We start from the raw sequence: 20,512 nt of genomic DNA, 5'->3' as shown, positions 1-20,512 counted from the left end.
GTTTTGAAATTATTGCTAGGATATTAGTAGGGTTTTTCTCTTAATTTTTATTTTCTGTACACTTGCTTAATGCTTAAACTTTCAGTTTTTAACCAAGCCAATATGCACTCATTGATTTGAATTGTCTGCCAGAGAAGAATGATCAGTGATATTTGATGGCTTAGCTTTTGTATATTTTGATTTTACTGTAAATACTATAAACATATTTCTGCCTTTTGTCTGAAGTATATTCTTTTTTTTTTTAAATCTTTGATGGATTCTGGAAGTTATTACATTCTGTAATTATCACAGTAGCCCTTTGGTCTACAATAAAGGCTTAGTAACTTTTTTTTGATAAATGTCTAAAAAATGTTTTGAAAAACAAATTTTAAAATTGACTTTCATTTTTATCAAATGCAGTTGTATAAAATGCAACTCTGTAAATTACTTATGACCTCCCCCCCAATAATTGTTGAAAAAAAAATCTCTATATATTTGATCCTAGTTTATTAGCAATGGAAAAGAAAACCCCTTGGGTGGGATAAGTTGCTGATTTTGGGATCCCAGCTTGTCTTCATAATGATAGAATTTTATGTGATCCTCATTGCTTTAATTATTAAAATACCTCGACCCTAAAATTTTCCTTAGGTAGCAATTTATAAATTTCTTATTTAAAGAAAACTTGATAACATATGTAATTATCATCTCCATTTCTCTTTCCCTTGTAAAACAAGATAAGTAAACTTCCTTTTATTGTGCTTCATTATTGTAATTAAGATGATGAAGTAATTATTTAGAAGCTTAAAACAACAGACATTTGTCATCCCACGGTTTCTGGGCATGCAGAGCTCCAAGTCTACCTTACTTACTCTTTGTGTCAAGGGTCTCTCATAAGACTGAAGTCATCGGTTTGCTGTAGCTACAGTCATCTCAAGTCTCCACTGAGGGAGAATCCACTTTTGAGTTCTTACTGTAGTCATTATCAGGATTTGAATTCCTGCAAAGTTTGGTCCTGGTTCTTTGCCGGCTGTTGGCTAGAGTTCTCCCCCAATTCTTGCCACATGGTCTCTGTAGGACAGCTTGCCACATTTGGCTCTATCAGGTTGGTCAAGAGAGGTGAGCAAGGGGAAACTGTCTTTTTCTAACCTGACCTCAGAAGTGACATCCATGTTCTTAATTGATTCCACTCGTCTGAATCAATGTAGGAGGTCCACCCTGCACTTGAGGGAGAAGGCCGTTACACAAGACATCAACGTCAGCAGAATCAACATCAGCAGAATCATGGAGAGCTGTCTTGAAAGTTGCCCATGACAGCAGAAGACCCACATATACCTCTTTTGTTGATGTCTGAGTGTCTTATGTATTTGCAGTTTTACCCTGAAGTAGTTTTGTAAAACTCTTGAAAATAAAAATATAATACCCATGTATCACCACTACAATTCCTAGTACAGTGTCTAAAAGTAGCTCAAAGATATTCATTGTTTCTTAAATACCTGGCCTGGATGCAGTAGTGAACCTGTAGTCCCCGCACTTGAGAAGCTGAGGTAGGTCACTTGAGCCCAAGAGTTCAAGGCCAGCCTGGGAAACATAATGAGACCCTTTCTCAAAAAACAAATGTGAATATTTCTTATGTATGGGCATATGTGTGTATATATGTAAATACTTGATATATTATTATTTTTTTTTCAAGTAGGGTTGAGACATCTTTATTATGTTTTATGTTTTCTTCTGGCAGTAGTCCTATTTTAACATCACTCAGTTCTGCCCTATAGTTATTTCTCTTAAAATGTAGCACAGAGCCTGGCCCTTGGTAGTTGCTCAAATTTGTTAAGTGAACTTATAAAATAGTTTATTTTTTAGAGTTTCATTATGAAAAATTTCAAGCATATACAAAATATAATGAGCCCATGTATCTGACTGTGAAGTTCTAAATTATTAAGATTTTCCCAGTCTTATTTCACCTCTATGTGCATTTTTCCCCAACGCTACCTCCTGGAGGCACTTATGTAAATGTCAAACATTGTGTTATTTTACTTGTACTTGAATATTCATCTCTACTGGATAAAGATTTTTAAAAACATAACTTCCATGCTACTACCATATCTTAACATAATGAGTGGTAATTTCTTTTTTTTTTTTTTTTTTGAGAGAGAGAGAATTTTAATATTTATTTTTTAGTTATAGGCAGACACAACATCTTTGTTTGTATGTGGTGCTGAGGATCGAACCCGGGCCGCACGCATGCCAGGCGAGCGCGCTACCGCTTGAGCCACATCCCCAGCCCAAGTGGTAATTTCTTAATGTCATCCCTTATCCATTCCATGTTCAAATTTTCCTGATTGTCCCAATAAGAACTTTTTATGGTTAAATTGTTTTAATCATTATTCAGAGTCCGCTTATGTTATTTAACTGGTAAGTATGTTAAGTCACTTAATTTACAGTAGTTTGGGAATGAATATAAATGGTGAATTTTTTTCAGCAATGTAGTGGATTTCCTAGTTTGTTTAACTTAGCATCCATTTCCCCTTCATAATAGCACCTTAGTTTCCTCAGGAAAAATGAGATCTTTCCCATTAAATGTAATCCAGAAGAACTACAATCTGAGGCGTCTAACCCAAGGTAGTCGCATTAAATACTCCCTCTCTTGAGATCTTGGGTATAGAAACAAGATAGTTTGACTCTCATTTTATCTTAATAGCCACCTTGTACTAAAGAGAACTTGTGGTAAAGATCACTGGAATTCCTGCTTTGTGGCTGCCAGAGAGATTCCATAGGCCCTGCCTGTTTTCAAGCATTGTTCTGTGGGCTCCTAAATAGCCTTTTAAGAAAAGTCCCTTTCGCTTAGGTAAACCAAAGTCTGTTTCATTTGCTTTCATCCAGGGACCTAATTTATACAAGTAACTTGTAACACTCTCTTGGAGACCGTAGAGTCTTCCTATTCACATTTTCCCTTATCTGACTTTAGGCTTTACCTTTAAAATTTCTTCAAAGTTTGTTGCTTTTTGGGTTTTTTTTTTTTGTTTTTGTTTTTTTGCTTTTCTATTCAAATTAGCAGCACATTCTTCTTTGTTCCATTTTATCCAATTATACCAAAAGGAAACTCCTTAATACTGCTGTAATACCATTAAAGTTGTGTTAAGCTGGCATCTGTCCAAATTTGGGACATCACTGCTGTCAAGATGTGTCTGCATCTTTGGCAGCCTGCTTTATTGAAATTATAGTTGTCTGACCCACTGATTATCTTTAAAAAGAAACAAATCTGTCAGGTCGTATCTGTACTATTCCACCAACAAAAGTCTGATGAAAATTCTCTTATCATAGCTTTTTAGCTGGAAATGGAATATAGAAAATTTTGTTGGGAATTATTCTTAACAGTTGGAAAGCAAATTTTCTCCAGGAATTCTTGGTGTGTTTGGCTAAACATCTTGTTTCTTCACACTCTCTGTTTCTTATTTAATGGATTGTACCAATGAATAATGAACTCCTTTAAATGTAAATATTTTTGTATGACTTCCTTACTGGAATAATTCAGAACATTTAATAAATATATTCAGTAGCCTGGTACTAATGCTGTGATAATTTTGTAAATTTAAAAAATATTATAAATTTCCAGGATATCATATTCTTTTTAATTAATTTCTTTATTTATATATGACAGCAGAATGCATTACAATTCTTATTATACATATAGAGCACAATTTTTCATATCTCTGGTTGTATACAAAGTATATTCACACAAATTTGTGTTTTCATACATGTACTTTGGTTAATAATGTCCATCACATTCCACCATCATTAGGATGTCATATTCTTAAGCAGTGTGTATCTCTTTGAAAAAGATCCTAAAGAGCTTTTATGAAAAATAGTAAGTTAGGTCAATTTTAAAGCCCTTTCTAAATGAATGATAAAAATCCTTATGAATACATTTGCACCTTACTTATGTTAAAAGTAGAGAAGCTACCATGTAGTGTTACAAACTCCAGAGAACAGAGATAGATGTGAAGAAACAAATCTTCAAGTCAGTGATCATCTGTTTTGCTTGAGAAGATGCTAAAATGTAGGAACCAAAGAAGAGAAAATGGAGAAATAGAGAAAGAAAATACAAAGGCATAAATAGAAGAATTACAGTACTCTCCAACCCCCATCCACAGTTTTGTTTTTTCTCTAGTTGCCTTTGTCCATGTTCAACTGTAGTCCAAATATTTGTCTTAACTCTCTCAAGAGAGACCGTGTTCACTTAACTTTTATTACAGCATATGGTTTTATAATTGTTCTATTTTGTTATTAGTTGTTGTAATCTCTTACTGTGCCTAATTTATAAATTAAACTTTATCAAAAGTATGTAAATAAATGAAATAAAGTGCATATAGGGATCTGTTCTACCCATGATTTCAGGCTTGCACTTTGAAGTCTTGGAATATATCCTCTAACAACTGTGTTTTACCACTGTGTTTTATATGTCCCTGAGATAACATTGCCCTTTTAATGGTATCTTTCACAGCTCACTGTGAAAGATACCATTAAAAGGATTTTAGAAGGGAAAAGTGTTAGAGTCTGTAAACAAGTCAGGTGGTATCAAGGTACACAAGTTGCTCGTCACCCCCCAGGTTATTTTGCTGCAGCCGGACTGCTGCAGAAAAGACAAGAAGATATGATTAAAAATCTTGAGGCTTGAGTTTTGAAGATAGTGATACAAAAAAACAAAAGTTCACAGTGGCTGCTGTAAGCAGAATTGACACTGCAGAAAGGAGTAAGAATTCCACTGTCCCAAGTGCAGAATCAAGGGACAATAAATCAGAGAGAAACTGATATGAATGGAGAACACAACAGTGGATCATTGCCATGGGTGGAGAGTAATTTGGTGAGAATTCAGTGATATTGTTTTCTTTCCAGAGTTGAGAGTAAAAGTACCTTTAAATGTTTTACTCAGAGATACACTAGCAAAACAGAGCAGGCTGTATCTTATTCAGATTGCTAGATAAAAGATAGATTAAAAACAAAAGGCAAACCCAGATCCTTCCATATAGTGAAATAAAGAAAATAGGGAAAAAGTATGAAAAATATAAAGGTAAGATGACTGATGACAGAATAGCTAAACCCACATATTTTCATCTATTAAAGATTCAGATTGTATCAAACAGAACCTAAAATGACCTAAAATTTAAATGAAAAACATGGGCAATGTTATCTCGGGGACATATAAGTAGGTAGTTGAAAGGATTGCAGTTTTATGATACAATAGAATTTAATTCAAGGTAAAAATGATTTCATGGGAGTGGAAAAACTTTGTAATGCTTAACTGTACAATCTGCCCTAAGATGTAACTCTCGGAACTGGATAGTGTATTGAATGTACCATTGAGACATACAGAGAAAATCTACAGGAAAGGAAAAGATAACTGACAAAATATTGTATGGTTCTAGATTCCTTTTTCTTGCTACACTTTAAACCACTGTATCATTGCTCTTTGAATATGAAATATTCAGTCCATTAAATCTATCACCTTTTTCTCTCAGTGGACCATCTCATCTCCTACTTCTCAAAGAAAATAGTGGCCACATAAGACAAGTAACTTTACTTTTCTGATTCCTTCCCTCATATGTAAATGATTTTGTTCATGTAATAGAAGAGACAGTTCTCATTCTAATACCAATGCCTGCCATCTTCCCACTGCTAATGGTGTCTGCTTCATGTCTCATTCGGGTTTTAACATACCTGTACCTGGATCTCAGATCATTCCCATGTGCCCATCCTCAGAGCCATCTGCCCTTTGGGATGTCCACCAGATAACTCAAACAACATTCCTAAAGTTGAACTCATCACTTTCCTCCTGATCTTGCTGTTCTTCTACAATTCTTTACTTCAGTGACAGAGCCATGTTCACTGGGAGGCTCATTTCTCCCAAGGTCTATGGGTGGTGATGGCTGGGGATTGTGATAGTAACCTAAAACAGTGTCTTAAGGAATTTGTTTGAATTGTGGGTTCACTTGTTTTATGAGTGGATTGTTTTAGCCTTGGGCAAAAATATTTTGTCATATTATTTATAAAACCAGCAGCATAATCATAGTTTGTCAATGAAACATTTGGGAGAATTACCTCTAGTGTATGGCTGTTATTTTTTTGGACCCAGTTTATATCTTTGACAGATTCTTGGGTCAACAAAGCATTTTCTCTTCGCTGTGAATATGAGAAGCAGCATCCTCATGCTCACAGAAGACATGGAATCATAACAAAAACAAATACCAGAAAACCCCTGTACTCCAGTAAATACATGAGATGATTAAACTACTAAAGTAAGGAGTTGATGGCAGTGGGGATCAGAGGTATAAAAACAAGTCCTGTTTGTAAAAGAGTAGGCTAACTATAGGAGCCCCCCTTATCCACAGGGGATGCATTGCAGATCCCCAGTGGATTACTGAGACCACAGATAGTACTGAAATCTGTACTGTTTTTTCCTATAACATGTATATTTGAGAGAAAGTTTAATTAATAAATTAGGTACAGTAAGCAATTAGCGATAATAAATAATAAAATAGAATAATTATAATAATTATAACAATATACTATAATAAAAGTATAAATATAATATCAGTGTGGTCTCAAAATATCTTTTTGTACTGTATTGTCTTTCAACTGTCAGGGTAACAAATCAAGGAAAGCAAAACCATGCCATGGATATAGGAAGCCACCATATACACAAGCAAGTTGTGGTCTTGTTTTTATTCATTGATAATAACAGTGTATCTTTATATAGCACTGTAAAAATTATAATTCTTGATTAATTACATATTGAAAAGGGAGAATTCCTCTGTGCTCTCCCGAGGGAAAATAAAGTTTTGTGCAATTTGAAATCTCTCTTTCTGACCCATGAAAGAATAGAAAAATCCTTTAAAAAAAAAAAAACTCTTTTGAAGCATTTAACAACATAAGTTTACCATTAATTGGATATCATAATATTTTTCCTGTATTTTTTCTTATATTTCCTGTTATAACTATAGTGATATTACTGCTGTAGAGTAATCTGACTTTAGTATTCTCAGAGGAAGGGGAAAGCTATGGGAAGGATGGATGTTTATGGTAAATAAGGATATGTAGCATACCCACTCAAGTATTTTAAATGTTCTGAAATGCTAGTAGTTTAATCTGCTTCACAGATAAGCTTTTGAGCAAGATCGGTTTTTAACATCTTACTTGGTTGCTTGCTTTGTCATATTGGGGATTGAACCTGGGGCCTCCTGCATGTGAGGCAAATGCTGTAGCTCTGTATTCCAGAGCTGTATTCCCCAGTCCTCCTTTCTTAAGGAGCCCTTTTACTTGTTTCTGGACTCCTTGCCAGCTGAGTATGATAGTTTTAAAAAAGTCAACTGTTTAGATATCCTCTTTTATTTAGAGATGCTGGCCTGTTGGATCAGTTTAATTTAAAATATTTTTTCTTTCCATTTACATTTTCTATTAGATATTAAGGTTAATACATACCACAGTTGTAACGACAAAGAAAAGTGTTCCAGCCTCAAGACGTGAAACATACACAGAGGATTTTATTAAAAAGCAGATTGAAGAGTTCAACATAGGAAAGAGACACTTGGCCAACATGATGGGAGAAGATCCAGAAACTTTTACCCAAGAGGATATTGACGTAAGTACAGTTAACTCAGTTGGAAAAGTAATTGCTGTAGAGTTTTAGACATTTACAGCACTTTTCTTCAGCATGAGCCCCTTAGCTCTCTGTAAATTTTAATCAAACTGTCAGAGTATGGAAAAATGTCACTGTACATTGCAAGTTGGAACCATGATATCAAAGAGAGATGCCACTTTGTACTTGAAGCATCACAAAGTATGGTGAATTTTAGATTTTAACCAGAAATGGATACTTTTCCTGATTCAAGGTCAGAGGACCTGGACTTCTATGGATGCTTATATACCATTTGAAAACATTTGTCCTGTTTTCAAATGGTACTCTTAGGCTCTGCTTTCTGACAAAAATGATAAAATAGATAGTAATGAAAGCATGTTGCAAGTGTTTTGACAATTAAGGTCAGAATTCAGTTCCTTCTGTGCTCTTGAATTACTATATTCCTGATAAAAGTAATAACAGTTAATAGTACTTTTGTGTTAGAAATTCCAGAGTAACTAGCTGAGGAATTTAAATTTAACAACTGTAAGCTTGTGCTGATTTTTAAAAAGTAACATCTGACATCTCCTAATGTTTTGTATTTAACTGAAAATGACATCTTCATATAGATATCACATTTTTATATGCTTTTTAAATATAGTAATGCTTTGCTGAATGACCAGGGTATGTTTTGAGAAATGCTTCCTTAAGTGGTTTTGTGGTTTTGTGAACATCATAGAATGTATTTATACTAAGAGGATAACTATGTCACTAGCCCATGTAATCTTATGTGACCATCACGATTGAAACAGTATTAGGTGACATGATTGTATATAGTTGTCCTTTGTTATCCTGGGGGCTTAGCTCCAGGATATCCATGGATACCAAAGTCTATGGATGATCAACTGTCATATAAAATGGTGTAATATTTTCAAAAGACCTGCATATATTTTCCAGTATATTTTAAATCATCTCTAGATTACTTATAATATCTAGTACAATATAAATGCTATGTAAGTAATTGGCATACTGCATTATTTAGGGAAGAATGACAAGAAAAAGTCTGCATATGTTTAGTATAGGTGCAGTTTCTCTTTTTTCAAATATTTTCAATCTGTGGTTATTGAATCCACAAATGGAGAGTACATAGACATAATTATCATTTTTAATGAATTAGTTTAATTCCCATTTTTAAGTATACATTTCCTGTTTGTAAATGGTTCTGAAGTATATTTTTAATGTCTCAGATCAACATTTTTGTCTTAAAAACTTTCTATTGCCCTTTTAGGTCTTAGTGATTCAGGTTGTAGACCTTGTAACTGCTGTCCTCTTTATTAATCTTATGATAATCTGGACTGTATTAATAAAATTATTTTTAATACACTTTAATTTTATCCTAGGTAGTATGGGTTAAGTATGGTTGCTTGCTGCATTTTTTAAAAAAAGGAACCTGAGGCACAGAAAGACTTAGCATTCTGTGTAAATACGTATGCAAAAATGGAGAAGCTGTAAGATTTTAAACTTTAACTTTAAAGTTCTTTTTTCATATCTGCCTCATTTCATAGATGATGGTCACCTGAAAAATATCCATAATTTTTAGCTAAGATATCTGTATACTCAAAAATTTATGATTTTCAAGAGAATTGGAAGAAAAAAAAACACAAAAATTAGGTATCTGTATAGTCAAAGAATATGAGTTTTTAAGAACTGAAGAAAAGGTCAAAAATAAGATTTTATTTTTCCCCATTTTATACCATGTCCCCTTTTAAAAGATAGATTAGTGAGCAATTTGGCACAAATTGATATATTGCAGTTTTTTTCTAAGTAGGAACGTAATCTCTGCTTCCCTAGTTATTTGTCCTGAGATAACCTTTTTGCTGTTTCCTTTTTTGGGTGGTAGCTGCTGGGTTAAGACATAATTCATGTATCATTTAGGGTGTACGATTCACTGGTTTTTAGTTGAGTCACAGAGTTGTACAGCCATGACCGTAATCAAACTTCTGAATATTTTCATTATCCCAAAATGAAACTTCCTACTCTTTAGTGTGCTGTACTTCTTCCCATCTCCCAACTCTAGGCCACTACACTTTCTACATTTTGTCTGTATAGATTTGCCTATTCTGGCTATTTCATATAAATAGAATCCATCCATATGTGGTCTTCTGTGACTGGCCTCTTTCACAAAACATGTTTTTAATATTTATCCATGTTGTAGCTTATATCAGTATTTATTACTTTTTGTTCCTGAGTTAATTTTCTTTTTTTTTAAATTCACTTAAAAATTCCATTTTAATAGAGTAGGAAATAAGTAATAAATATCATACACTATTTTTAAAAAAGTTTTACAATTGAAATATTTGAACAAATATAACTTACTGTATTTTAGATTCCACCTGTCTCAGTCTCCTGAGTCACTGGGATTATGGACATACTCTACCATACCTGGCTACATATTCAATTTTTATGTCAGAAAATTTTAAAAAAGAAAAGTTGTTCCCGAGTAATTTTTTATTAAAAATTCAGTCATCAATTGATGGGCATATGGATTGTTTCTGTTTTGGCTTGTTGTGAATAATGTTGCTATGAACATGAGTGCTATGAATATCAAGTTTTTAGGTAGGCATGTTTTTAGTTCTCTTGAGTATATACCTAAGAAACTATTGCTAATCCAAGGTCATGAAGATTTGCCCTTGGGTTCTTCTAAGAGTTTTACAGTTTTAGTTATTGCGTTTAGGTTTTGATCCATTTTGAAGTAATTTTTGTATATAGTGTGAGGTAGGGGTCCAACTTTATTTTTTTACATGTGGATATTCAGTTGTCCCAGAATCGTTCGTTGAAAAGACTTGTTCCCCCCATGGAATTCTTTTATCTCTGTGTGTCAGCTTTTTGTTTCTGTGAACAAAATAGCTGACAAGAACATCTTAAAGGAAAAGTTTATTTGGGGCTCACAGTTTCAGAGATTGAATTCATGGTCAGCCAACTCCATGGCTCTCAGCCTGTTGAGGCAGAACAGCATGGCAAAGTGGGTGGTGGAGGAAGGCTCCTCAGTTTATGGTGCCAAGAAGTAGAGAGAGAGAGCAGATGCCAGGGACAAAATATAAACCCCAGTGACCTACTTCTTCCAGCCACACCCTGCCTGCCTGTAGTTATCACCTAGTACAGGGTAGTTCTTTCAAATTATTAATTCGCCAAATGGATTGATCCACTAATTAGGTTACAGCTCTCATAACCTAATCATTTCACCTCTGAATATTCTTTCATCATCTCACACATGAACTTTCAGAGGATAGGTCAGTTCAAACCATAACAGTCACCCTTATCAAAACCCAATTGACCGTAAATATTACGATTTATTTCTGGACTTATAGTTTTTTCCCTTTGATCTATTTATCCTTATGCCAGTAACTACTCTGTTTTGATTACCTTAGCTTGGTAGTAAGTTTTGAAATTGTGAAGTATACATACTCCTATTTGGTTCTTTTTTTTTTCCCCCAACATAATTCTGACTGTTCTGTGCCTCTTGAATTTCTGTATGCAGTTTTAAGGTTGGCTTATTAATTTCCGCAAAGAGCCAGGTAGAACTTTAATAGGGACTCTGGTAAATCTGTAGATCACTTTTGTGAGTGATGCCATCTTCATGCTAAGTTCTAATCTATGAGCATGGGATGCTCTTCTGTTTTCATTTATATCTTTAATTTCTCTCAGTGATGCTTTGTAGTTTTCATGGTTTGATACTTCTTTTGTTAAATTAATTCCTAAGTTAGTTTCTTTTTTTAAAAAAATCCTACTATAAAATAGAATTGATTTTCTAATCTGGATTCTCCATTGAAAGTGTGTACAGTTGATTTTTGTATATATTTTGTGTGATTTTGTTTATCACTCATGAATTGAGAACCTTGCTGAATTCATTCATTAATTCCCAGAGTTTTTAAATGGATTTTCTAAGATTTCCACATACAACATATTGTCACTGGCAAATAGTTCAGTTTTACTTCTTTCTTTCCATCTGGATCCCTTTTCTTTCACTCTTTTTCCTCACCTAATATCCCTGGCTAGAACCTCCAAAAGTATTAAACAGAGATAGCTAGAACAGACATTCTCAATTTGTTCTGCTCTCGAGCAAAAGCATCCATATTCATTCACAGTTAAATGTGATGATGGTGGCCATAGGATTTTGTGTGGTTGAATGTATCAGATGCAGGAAGTTCCTTTTCATACCTAGTTTGTTGAACTTTTTTTCTGGTGGTGGTGGTTGAGTGCTTTATCATCAAGGAGTGTTAAATGTTGTCAAATATCTTTTCTGCTTTTTTAAAATCATGATTTTTATCCTTTATTCTATTGGTGTGGTGTATCACATTTAATTTTTGAATGTTAAACCAACCTTGTGTTTATGAGATAAATTTCCTTTGGTCAGTTTACATAGTACTTTTTATATATTTCTAGATTTGGTTTGCTAGCATTTTGTTAAGGATTTTTGCATCTAATCAATACTAGTCTATAGTTTTCTTAGAATGTCTTTGTCTGATTTGATATCAGTAATATTGGCCTCATAGCATAAGTTGGGAAATACTCTTTTCTATATTTGGAAGAGATTATAAAGAATGGACATTAATTATTTTATAAATATTTGGTTCAATTCACTGGTGAAAGCCATCTGGGCCCAGGCTTATCTTTGTAGGTAATTTTGTTTTTGTTTTTTACTTTTTTACTGTTTGGTTTTTAAAATGGCATTGCTGTCTCCTTGTGGCCTCTGTGTCCTTGAGTAACATTTTGCACTTCCAGCTGAGTTTACCACTGAAGTGTTTTTGAGCAGCTTTCAACTATCTTTTTGGATTTACATCAGGTGTATTTAGCTTACTGAGAAAAGAATCAGTCAGTGGTTTTGTAATTCTATCTGAAAGGACAAACCTTTTCACACTGTAAATATTTAAATGAATTGCGTTGTTTGGAGTGGCAAGTTCATGGCTTGGCTGTTTACTCAGAATATTATTTTGGGATGTTAAAATTATTTTTACAGGGGCTTAGTTTATACAGAGTAGACATGGCCTATAATTTTGTTCAATCACCTTAGTTACAAGTCTAGGGTTACTTTACTTGTCACCTAGGTAAATTAAGTGCCATTTTGTTTAGATTAAATCATTAGTTATTTTATATATTTTAGAAACCACCTTTTTTCATACTGCTTATCTAATTGCCAAAATAACAAGGGCCAAAACCACTTATGAAATGTATTTAGGCAAAAATATTTAAGATTTAGAACAAATCACTTCATATATTAAAATATCTTGAATATTTTTCACCATACATTGGTGACTTCATCTAGAGAATCCTTTTAATGTTATATAGAGAAATCTAAAAGGATCCTCCTTTTAGAGAAATCTAAAAGGATCATGTGAGTACATGATCATTCAATCAAGTAGAAACAAATTTTTGATAATATATTTAGTTCTGGTCCTCAAAATACGAAATTGTCCTCCAAAGAAGAGATACTTAACATCACTAGATAAATGTGAGTGGTGACAATTATTCTGTATTTTTAAAATACAGAATAATTTGATGAAGATACTTGATATCATTTTGTCATTGTTCAATAAAATTTTCTCATAGTTTTAGCTGACTAAGTAATGAATTAATACAAAAAAACCTGGTGCTCCTTTAGAATATGTATCTCTTCTAAAATGAAATTGAATTTTTTATGCAGAATATTGAATGCAGAAGTTGTAAAACTTTGTTATTAAATTTTTTTCTATTTTTTTGGTTTATTTTGCTTTGTTTTGATAAATTTATTGTAGCTGAAGTGATGGTGTTGAAAGCTGTAGTACCTGGGAATAGATGATTCTGCGTCACTAACTAGCTTTGTAACGTTTAGCAAGTCACAGCTTTCTGTCACTTGATTTTCTAATCTCTGAAATAATACCTGATTGCCTGCCTCGAAATAAAACCAAGGAGCATGAGATTAATGCAATGTGTTATTGTTTTCATTACTTTCAGTATTAACAACATTACTATCAGTATTAACAAATACAATCTACCATAACTGGAATCATTCACTGTTTTCTCTAATTGTCTTTGTCACATGCTACCTGAGACTGAATGTTGGGAGAATTATCTGAAATACTGTTGAGCGTATTGATTTATCATGGTTGATTTAAAGGTTAGGTTGATACTGTGTCTCACCTCCTTTGGTATCTGGACGCTCATATGGAAGTGAGTGTTCGCCATTTTCATTGACACTGGGTTACCATTCTGCTGCACTAGACTTTGCTGCAAGTGATTGATTGGCTTTACTGAGTCTCACTTTTTATATCAGTTAACTTTTTTGGCATTTTATTAATTTTAGCAGATTCCCTGTAGCATCTGAGTAGATATAAAAGTAGACAGTGACAACCAACTCTTGCCAGAGCATTTTAATTATCTGCCCATTGTGGTTTTTATTTATGTTTTTGGAATTATTTTTGTAAAAAGAGCTTGACTGTATATGTAAGCTGAAAGAGAGAAAATATAACTGATGGATCTTATTTAGTATTTTCATGTTAAAAATGCTTAGTTATTTATGATAACTAATTTTAAACATTTTAAGCTCCCATTGCAATTACTGTTACATGTTTAGAAGTTACAGTGATTTCATATAATGTTTGACTTTTTTATGTAAATTTTTTTATTTATTTATGGCAGCAGATGCATTACAACTCTTACTACATATATAGAGCATAATTTTTATATCTCGTTGTATACATAGTATATTAATGTTTGACTTTTAATATATAAATTAAAAATAGGTACTATCATTTTTCTCTTATTCAGTATGATCGGGAAATTAGATATTTCACCAAGTGAGTTTTCCAGACAAGAGGAAATTATTTTTAGTTATTATTTGTAATGAGATTTACCACTATATACCGAAAACTTTCTGTGTGTGTGTGTGTTTGTGTGTGTGTGTGTGTGTGTGTGTGTGAGAGAGAGAGAGAGAGAGAGAGAGAGAGAGAGAGAGATGCTATCAAGGAGCCACATTTAATCTTTATAAAAATGTTATGAGGTGGGTTTTGTCATTGTTCTTAGTTGTTGAGGATAGCAAGGCTGTATAAGATCTTTCTGTAGCCTAAGAATATATTCTTTCCACACTTTGAAAGATTAAGTTTTGGGATAATATTTTCCAAAATAAATTGGTACTGTCCCTAACCTTTTTTTGGTAGACTATGGTGGCTGTAATTTAACTCTGTAGCGCTTTCTGAGTTTTCTTTTCAGTGTGGTTTTTAACCCCTGACTGGCTCAGAGTACATGTTTGCCCTGTACTAAATGACCTGGCTGTACTCTCTTCCTGATTTCTGTCCTCTTCTTTCCTGTCAGGATGTCTTGTGTCTGTGTGTCTGCCTTTAGCTGCTCTCACCTGCCTGCCAACCTCCTAGCACAACTAAACTTGTTAGATATGTGAATTAAAACTAAGAGTCATTAGCTATCATTGAGGACCTGTACATCCTTCCTAAGTAAAAACCGTGAATTCATGTCAGCTATTTTAGCTCCTCATTGGACTTTCTCTTTGATTTCTAGGTTTTACAACTTTATTTCAGAGGATTGAGTTTGAATAGCAATCTGGCCTCACCAAATAATTTGTATGTGAATATTATACCCAGTTAATCTTATATGCTAATGTTTCCTTAATTTAATAAAGCATTCTAAAGTATAGAGTTGTGAATTGGTAAAGCAAAAAGAAATATAGTGGTTACAATTTTGGTACAAAATTAATTCTGTGTGTCACTGTTGTACTTAAAGTTACATCATCTAGAAGACTTATTATTACTAAGGCTACAGTACTGTGTGTTTGCTGAAATGTTTACAGAATTACTTTGTTATAGTTAATGCTCAATCTTTTTGTTACATTTATGTGAAAAAAAATTGTAGTTGGTATGATAGATAATTAAAAGGAAATTAGTCATTGGCAGGAATGGGTTTTCTCTTATTTCAAAATAGTAGTTTCATTTCTGCCTAACTTTTAAAATCATACTGAAAAGAAGCAAATTGCTATTGGTCTTACCCACTGAACCTCTCTCAGAAGATGTCAATAGGAAAAACGCCAGTTAGTCTCTAACAACTAGTAGTAAAGATGGTGGCATGCTGAAAGTACTTTAAATGTGTGGTAATCTATTGAAAATAGACAAATTAATGCTATGGTTCTCAATTCCTGTTCTGTAAACCTTTCACAGGTTACCAAACATTGATCGGTGTGTAAAAAATATTTTTGGCTATAACAGTATTCATCATTGTTAAGAGGAATCTGTCAGATGGAACATTGAACTGAATGGATTTTGTTAAGCAGTGGAAAGTGGTTAAAAAGAAGAATCTGTAAAGAGCTAAGTCCATGAGTGCAGAACAGGAAAGACAGAAGCAGTTTTCCTTCTTGATCCCCAGGTAAAAAGATGGTCAGGTGAGGTGCAGCCAGGGCCTATGGAACTTTGTGGAGATTGGAACACACTGCTGCACTAGAGCAGACACAGAGTAACAGTTGACTGACAGTTTGTTTAATGAATCTCTTAAATTTTCATGTGTATCAAAAATTATTTTACTCAGAATCATGCTGTAAACACAGACAAGTTGAGGGCCACTGATACTTACACTTTCCTTTTTGAATTAAGCATGTAGTAGTTATAACTTTTAAGTTGGAGACATTTCACTTATATTACATCCTATGAATACAGATCTGCACTTGCATTTAGTAATGACTATTTGGGAATTAAAAGTTAAGTTCTACATTACTATTAAAATTTCAGGGAAAAAAGCCAGCAAATTGATATATAACGCTGCTGAAGTCTACCAATTACTTTTTAATTGGTATTATAGACCTCATTCTGAAACCAGAATGTTTTATTCTCCTAAGTGTGAATATGCCGTATGAAGTTTCTCTAATTGATTTGCTGTGCCCATTCCATTTGATGTATCATTTTTCACAATATTTCATAATTTGTGCTCACTTCTAATGAACAGAGTCGTTAGGACAGGCATGTCTAAGTACAACTGACAGCTAACATTAGGTGCCAGATGCAGTTTATAAAGCTATGTAGAACTGTAGAGAACAGTTTAAATAAATTAGCACCTGTACATTAGTCTCACTTGCTGGTAATTTATAAGCGAATCAGTAGAGATGACATTTAGGTAAGTCATTGATCAAGTTAACAGCTGCAAACCCACTGCCCAGCTGGGATATCTAATTAATAGAGATTGCATTCCTGACCCAGTGCTTCTCTTGGGTTGAACCTACAGTCCTTTTATACTTTGACTTCAGCTTAAGAATATAGTCAAATACTTTGCCTTCATTTTAAAGAACTCTTAAATTATTAGTATTCCGATTAAAACCTAAACAGCAAAAAATAACAGCAGCAACAGAAAGCACAAGCATGTTTACTAGCAAGTTTAGCTTTATTCCATTACTTAGATTAATTTTTAAAGCTTTATATTTAATAGTATCTTTTTAAAAAATATTTATTTTTTAGGTGTAGATTGACATAATACCTTTATTTAATTCATTTATTTTTATGTGGTACTGAGGATCAAACCCAGGGCCCCGCACGTGCTTCCCGAGCGCTGCACCGCTGAGCCACAAGCCCAGCCCCTTAGCATCTTTTTTTAAATGTTCTTTAGTTGTAGGTGGACACAATATCTCCATTTTATTTTTATGTGGTGCTGAAGATCAAACCCAGTTCCCCACTCGTGCTAGGCGAGCATTCTACCACAGAGCCACAACCCCAGCCCATTTTAGATGAAATTTTTAAAACTTATATTTCTTAAGTTTTGGCAGCAGTGTTTTAAGCATACTTGTCATACTTAACATTAAATGTATATTTCATTTTTTTTTAAGGAGAAGGAGAAGAAATTTTTATTTGTTTGAAGAAGAAGGAGGAGGAGGGAGAAAGGGAGGGGAGGGGAGAAGAAATTTGTATTTATTTACTTATTTATTTTGTGGCCGACTGGCATTGAAATGAAACCATACATGCGACACTTTTTCAAAATGAGACATTAATTGAGAAAACCTAAGCGCTTTGCCAAGTAAATTCCATACAGATTTTAAAACTTAGTATAAGAAATGCTAAGCTAGAACTTATTCCAGTTCCTTAGATTTTCTTGGGATATAACTTACAGTTGAAAGATTAAGGAATCAACAGCCTTAAATCAGGGAATAGGACAGTGGTTTGGGTATCTTTTCAGGTACTCGGACCTGAGTTTTGATGGTGTTTGAACACCAGTGTGTGTATGGATCCACTCCAAAGTATGGTTCTTATCCTGAGAAAACATTTCTTGAAACACAGTTGTTAAGCCTTTAAACAAAGACTTTTTGGCTAGCAATCTTGTTTCAAAGCTTCTTGAAGAGTCATTTAAATGAGTCTTAACACAAGCACTTTTTGTTTAATTTAGTGCTTCCTATTTCATACTAAGTAATAATTTTTCATGTAGGTTGTTTAGAAGGGAAAGAGCCCTTATTTCAAGTAATTGTGAAATTTCTACTAGTTCTTTCATTGTTGGCAAGGTTGGTCCACAATTTGAAAGTGAAATGCCAGTATTTCTCTAGTTCTAAAATACTTGAGGGACAAGGCCACTTGCTGCTGGTGAGTGCCTACACACAGTGCGAGCTCAAGAACATTAACTCTGAACAGAGAGCTTCACATCCACAGAGAATAGTTTCCTCACCACCCTCCTCCTGTGGTTTTCTGGTTGGCTAAATTTCACCTATCAAAATATTTAAACTTGGCATTCTTTATCATACCATTATGGATGCTTCAAGAAAACTGCTCAAAAGGAATGAAGTATTCCAACACTTCTTTGCTTTCATGTTTCTCATTTTCTTTTCTTGTCCTTCTGAACCTTTCCCAACCAAATCTTTGCCCTAAGTTTTTTGGTGAAATAACCTACTCCCATCCATTTTTGTTACTTGTTCTTTATCATAATTACCTTATTGAATAAGGCGGTGAGTTTGGTGTGGATTTTATAGGTTAATCTTAATGTTTTTCTGTTGAAGTAAGGAAGTGCATTTCTAGTTACTGTGCATTTGGGGAAGCCTAGAGGACTCATGAACTCAGCCTGTGTAAGATGTTATCTTCAATAAAGTGTTTTCTCAAGTGGAATAAAAACTGTTGAGTTGAAGAATAAGAATGAAATTGTCAGACTTATACAATGAAAACTACAGAACCCTAAAGAGAGAAATAGAAGAAGATCTTAGAAGATGGAAAAATATACCCTGTTCATGGATAGGCAGAACTAACATCATCAAAATGGCGATATTACCAAAAGTTCTCTATAGGTTTAATGCAATGCCAATCAAAATCCCAACGGCATTTCTTGTAGAAATAGAGAAAGCAATCATGAAATTCATATGGAAAAACAAAAGACCCAGAATAGCAAAAACAATGCTAAGCAGGAAGTGTGAATCAGGCGGTATAGCGATACCAGACTTCAAACTATACTACAGAGCAATAGTAACAAAAACAGCATGGTACTGGTACCAAAACAGGCGGGTGGACCAATGGTACAGAATAGAGGACACAGAAACCAATCCACAAAACTACAACTACCTTATATTTGATAAAGGGGCTAAAAGCATGCAATGGAGGAAGGATAGCATCTTCAACAAATGGTGCTGGGAAAACTGGAAATCCATATGCAACAAAATGAAACTGAATCCCTTTCTCTTGCCATGCACAAAAGTGAATTCAAAATGGATCAAGGAGCTTGATATCAAATCAGAGACACTTCTGATAGAAGAAAAAGTTGGCTACGATCTACATACTGTGGGGTCGGGCTCCAAATTCCTCAATAGGACGCCCATAGCACAAAAGTTAATAACTAGAATCAACAAATGGGACTTACTCAAACTAAAAAGTTTTTTCTCAGAAAAAGATACAATAAGAGAGGTAAATAGAGAGCCTACATCCTGGGAACAAATCTTTACTCCTCACACTTCAGATAGAGCCCTAATATCCAGAGTATACAAAGAACTCCAAAAATTAGACAATAAGAGAACAAACAACCCAATCAACAAATGGGCCAAGGACCTGAACAGACACTTCTCAGAGGAGGACATACAATCAATCAACAAGTACATGAAAAAATGCTCACCATCTCTAGCAGTCAGAGAAATGCAAATCAAAACCACCCTAAGATACCATCTCACTCCAGTTAGATTGGCAGCCATTATGAAGTCAAACAACAACAAGTGCTGGCGAGGATGTGGGGAAAAGGGTACACTTGTACATTGCTGGTGGGACTGCAAATTGGTGCAGCCAATTTGGAAAGCAGTATGGAGATTTCTTGGAAAGCTGGGAATGGAGCCACCATTTGACCCAGCTATTCCCCTTCTTGGTCTATTCCCTAAAGACCTAAAAAGAGCATGCTACAGGGACACTGCTACATCGATGTTCATAGCAGCACAATTCACAATAGCTAGACTGTGGAACCAACCTAGATGCCCTTCAATGGATGAATGGATAAAAAAAATGTGGCATTTATACACAATGGAGTATTACTCTGCATTAAAAAATGACAAAATCATAGAATTTACAGGGAAATGGATGGCATTAGAGCAGATTATGCTAAGTGAAGCTAGCCAATCCCTAAAAAACAAATGCCAAATGTCTTCTTTGATATAAGGAGAGTAACTAAGAACAGAGTAGGGATGAAGAGCATGAGAAGAAGATTAACATTAAACAGGGATGAGAGGTGGGAGGGAAAGGGAGAGAGAAGGGAAATTGCATGGAAATGGAAGGAGACCCTCAGAGTTATACAAAAGTACATACAAGAGGAAGTGAGGGGAAAGGGAATAATAATACAAGGGGGACAAATGAATGTCAGTAGAGGGGGCAGAGAGAGAAGAGGGGAGGGGAGGGGAGGGGAGGGGGGATACTAGAGGATAGGAAAGGCAGCAGAACACAACAGACA

The 20,512-nt window shown here is 34.2% G+C and overlaps 1 protein-coding gene across 1 annotated transcript in view; it reads left to right on the top strand.

Annotated features, from left to right (window-relative positions):
- Positions 1-20,512, top strand: part of Mrps9 (mitochondrial ribosomal protein S9) — a 59,364-nt gene that overhangs the window by 3,779 nt on the left and 35,073 nt on the right. The window contains exon 2 of the mRNA XM_046423306.2: positions 7,436-7,615. Coding sequence (XP_046279262.1) covers positions 7,436-7,615 — 180 coding nt within the window. The remainder of the gene's footprint in view (positions 1-7,435; positions 7,616-20,512) is intronic.

This window comes from Marmota monax, unplaced genomic scaffold (assembly GCF_021218885.2).
Source record: "Marmota monax isolate L192 unplaced genomic scaffold, Marmota_monax_Labrador192_F-V1.1 WCK01_AAM20220418_F8-fsc00271, whole genome shotgun sequence".
Taxonomy (NCBI): Eukaryota; Metazoa; Chordata; class Mammalia; order Rodentia; family Sciuridae; genus Marmota; species Marmota monax.
This window is presented reverse-complemented; position numbering and strand designations above follow the sequence as displayed.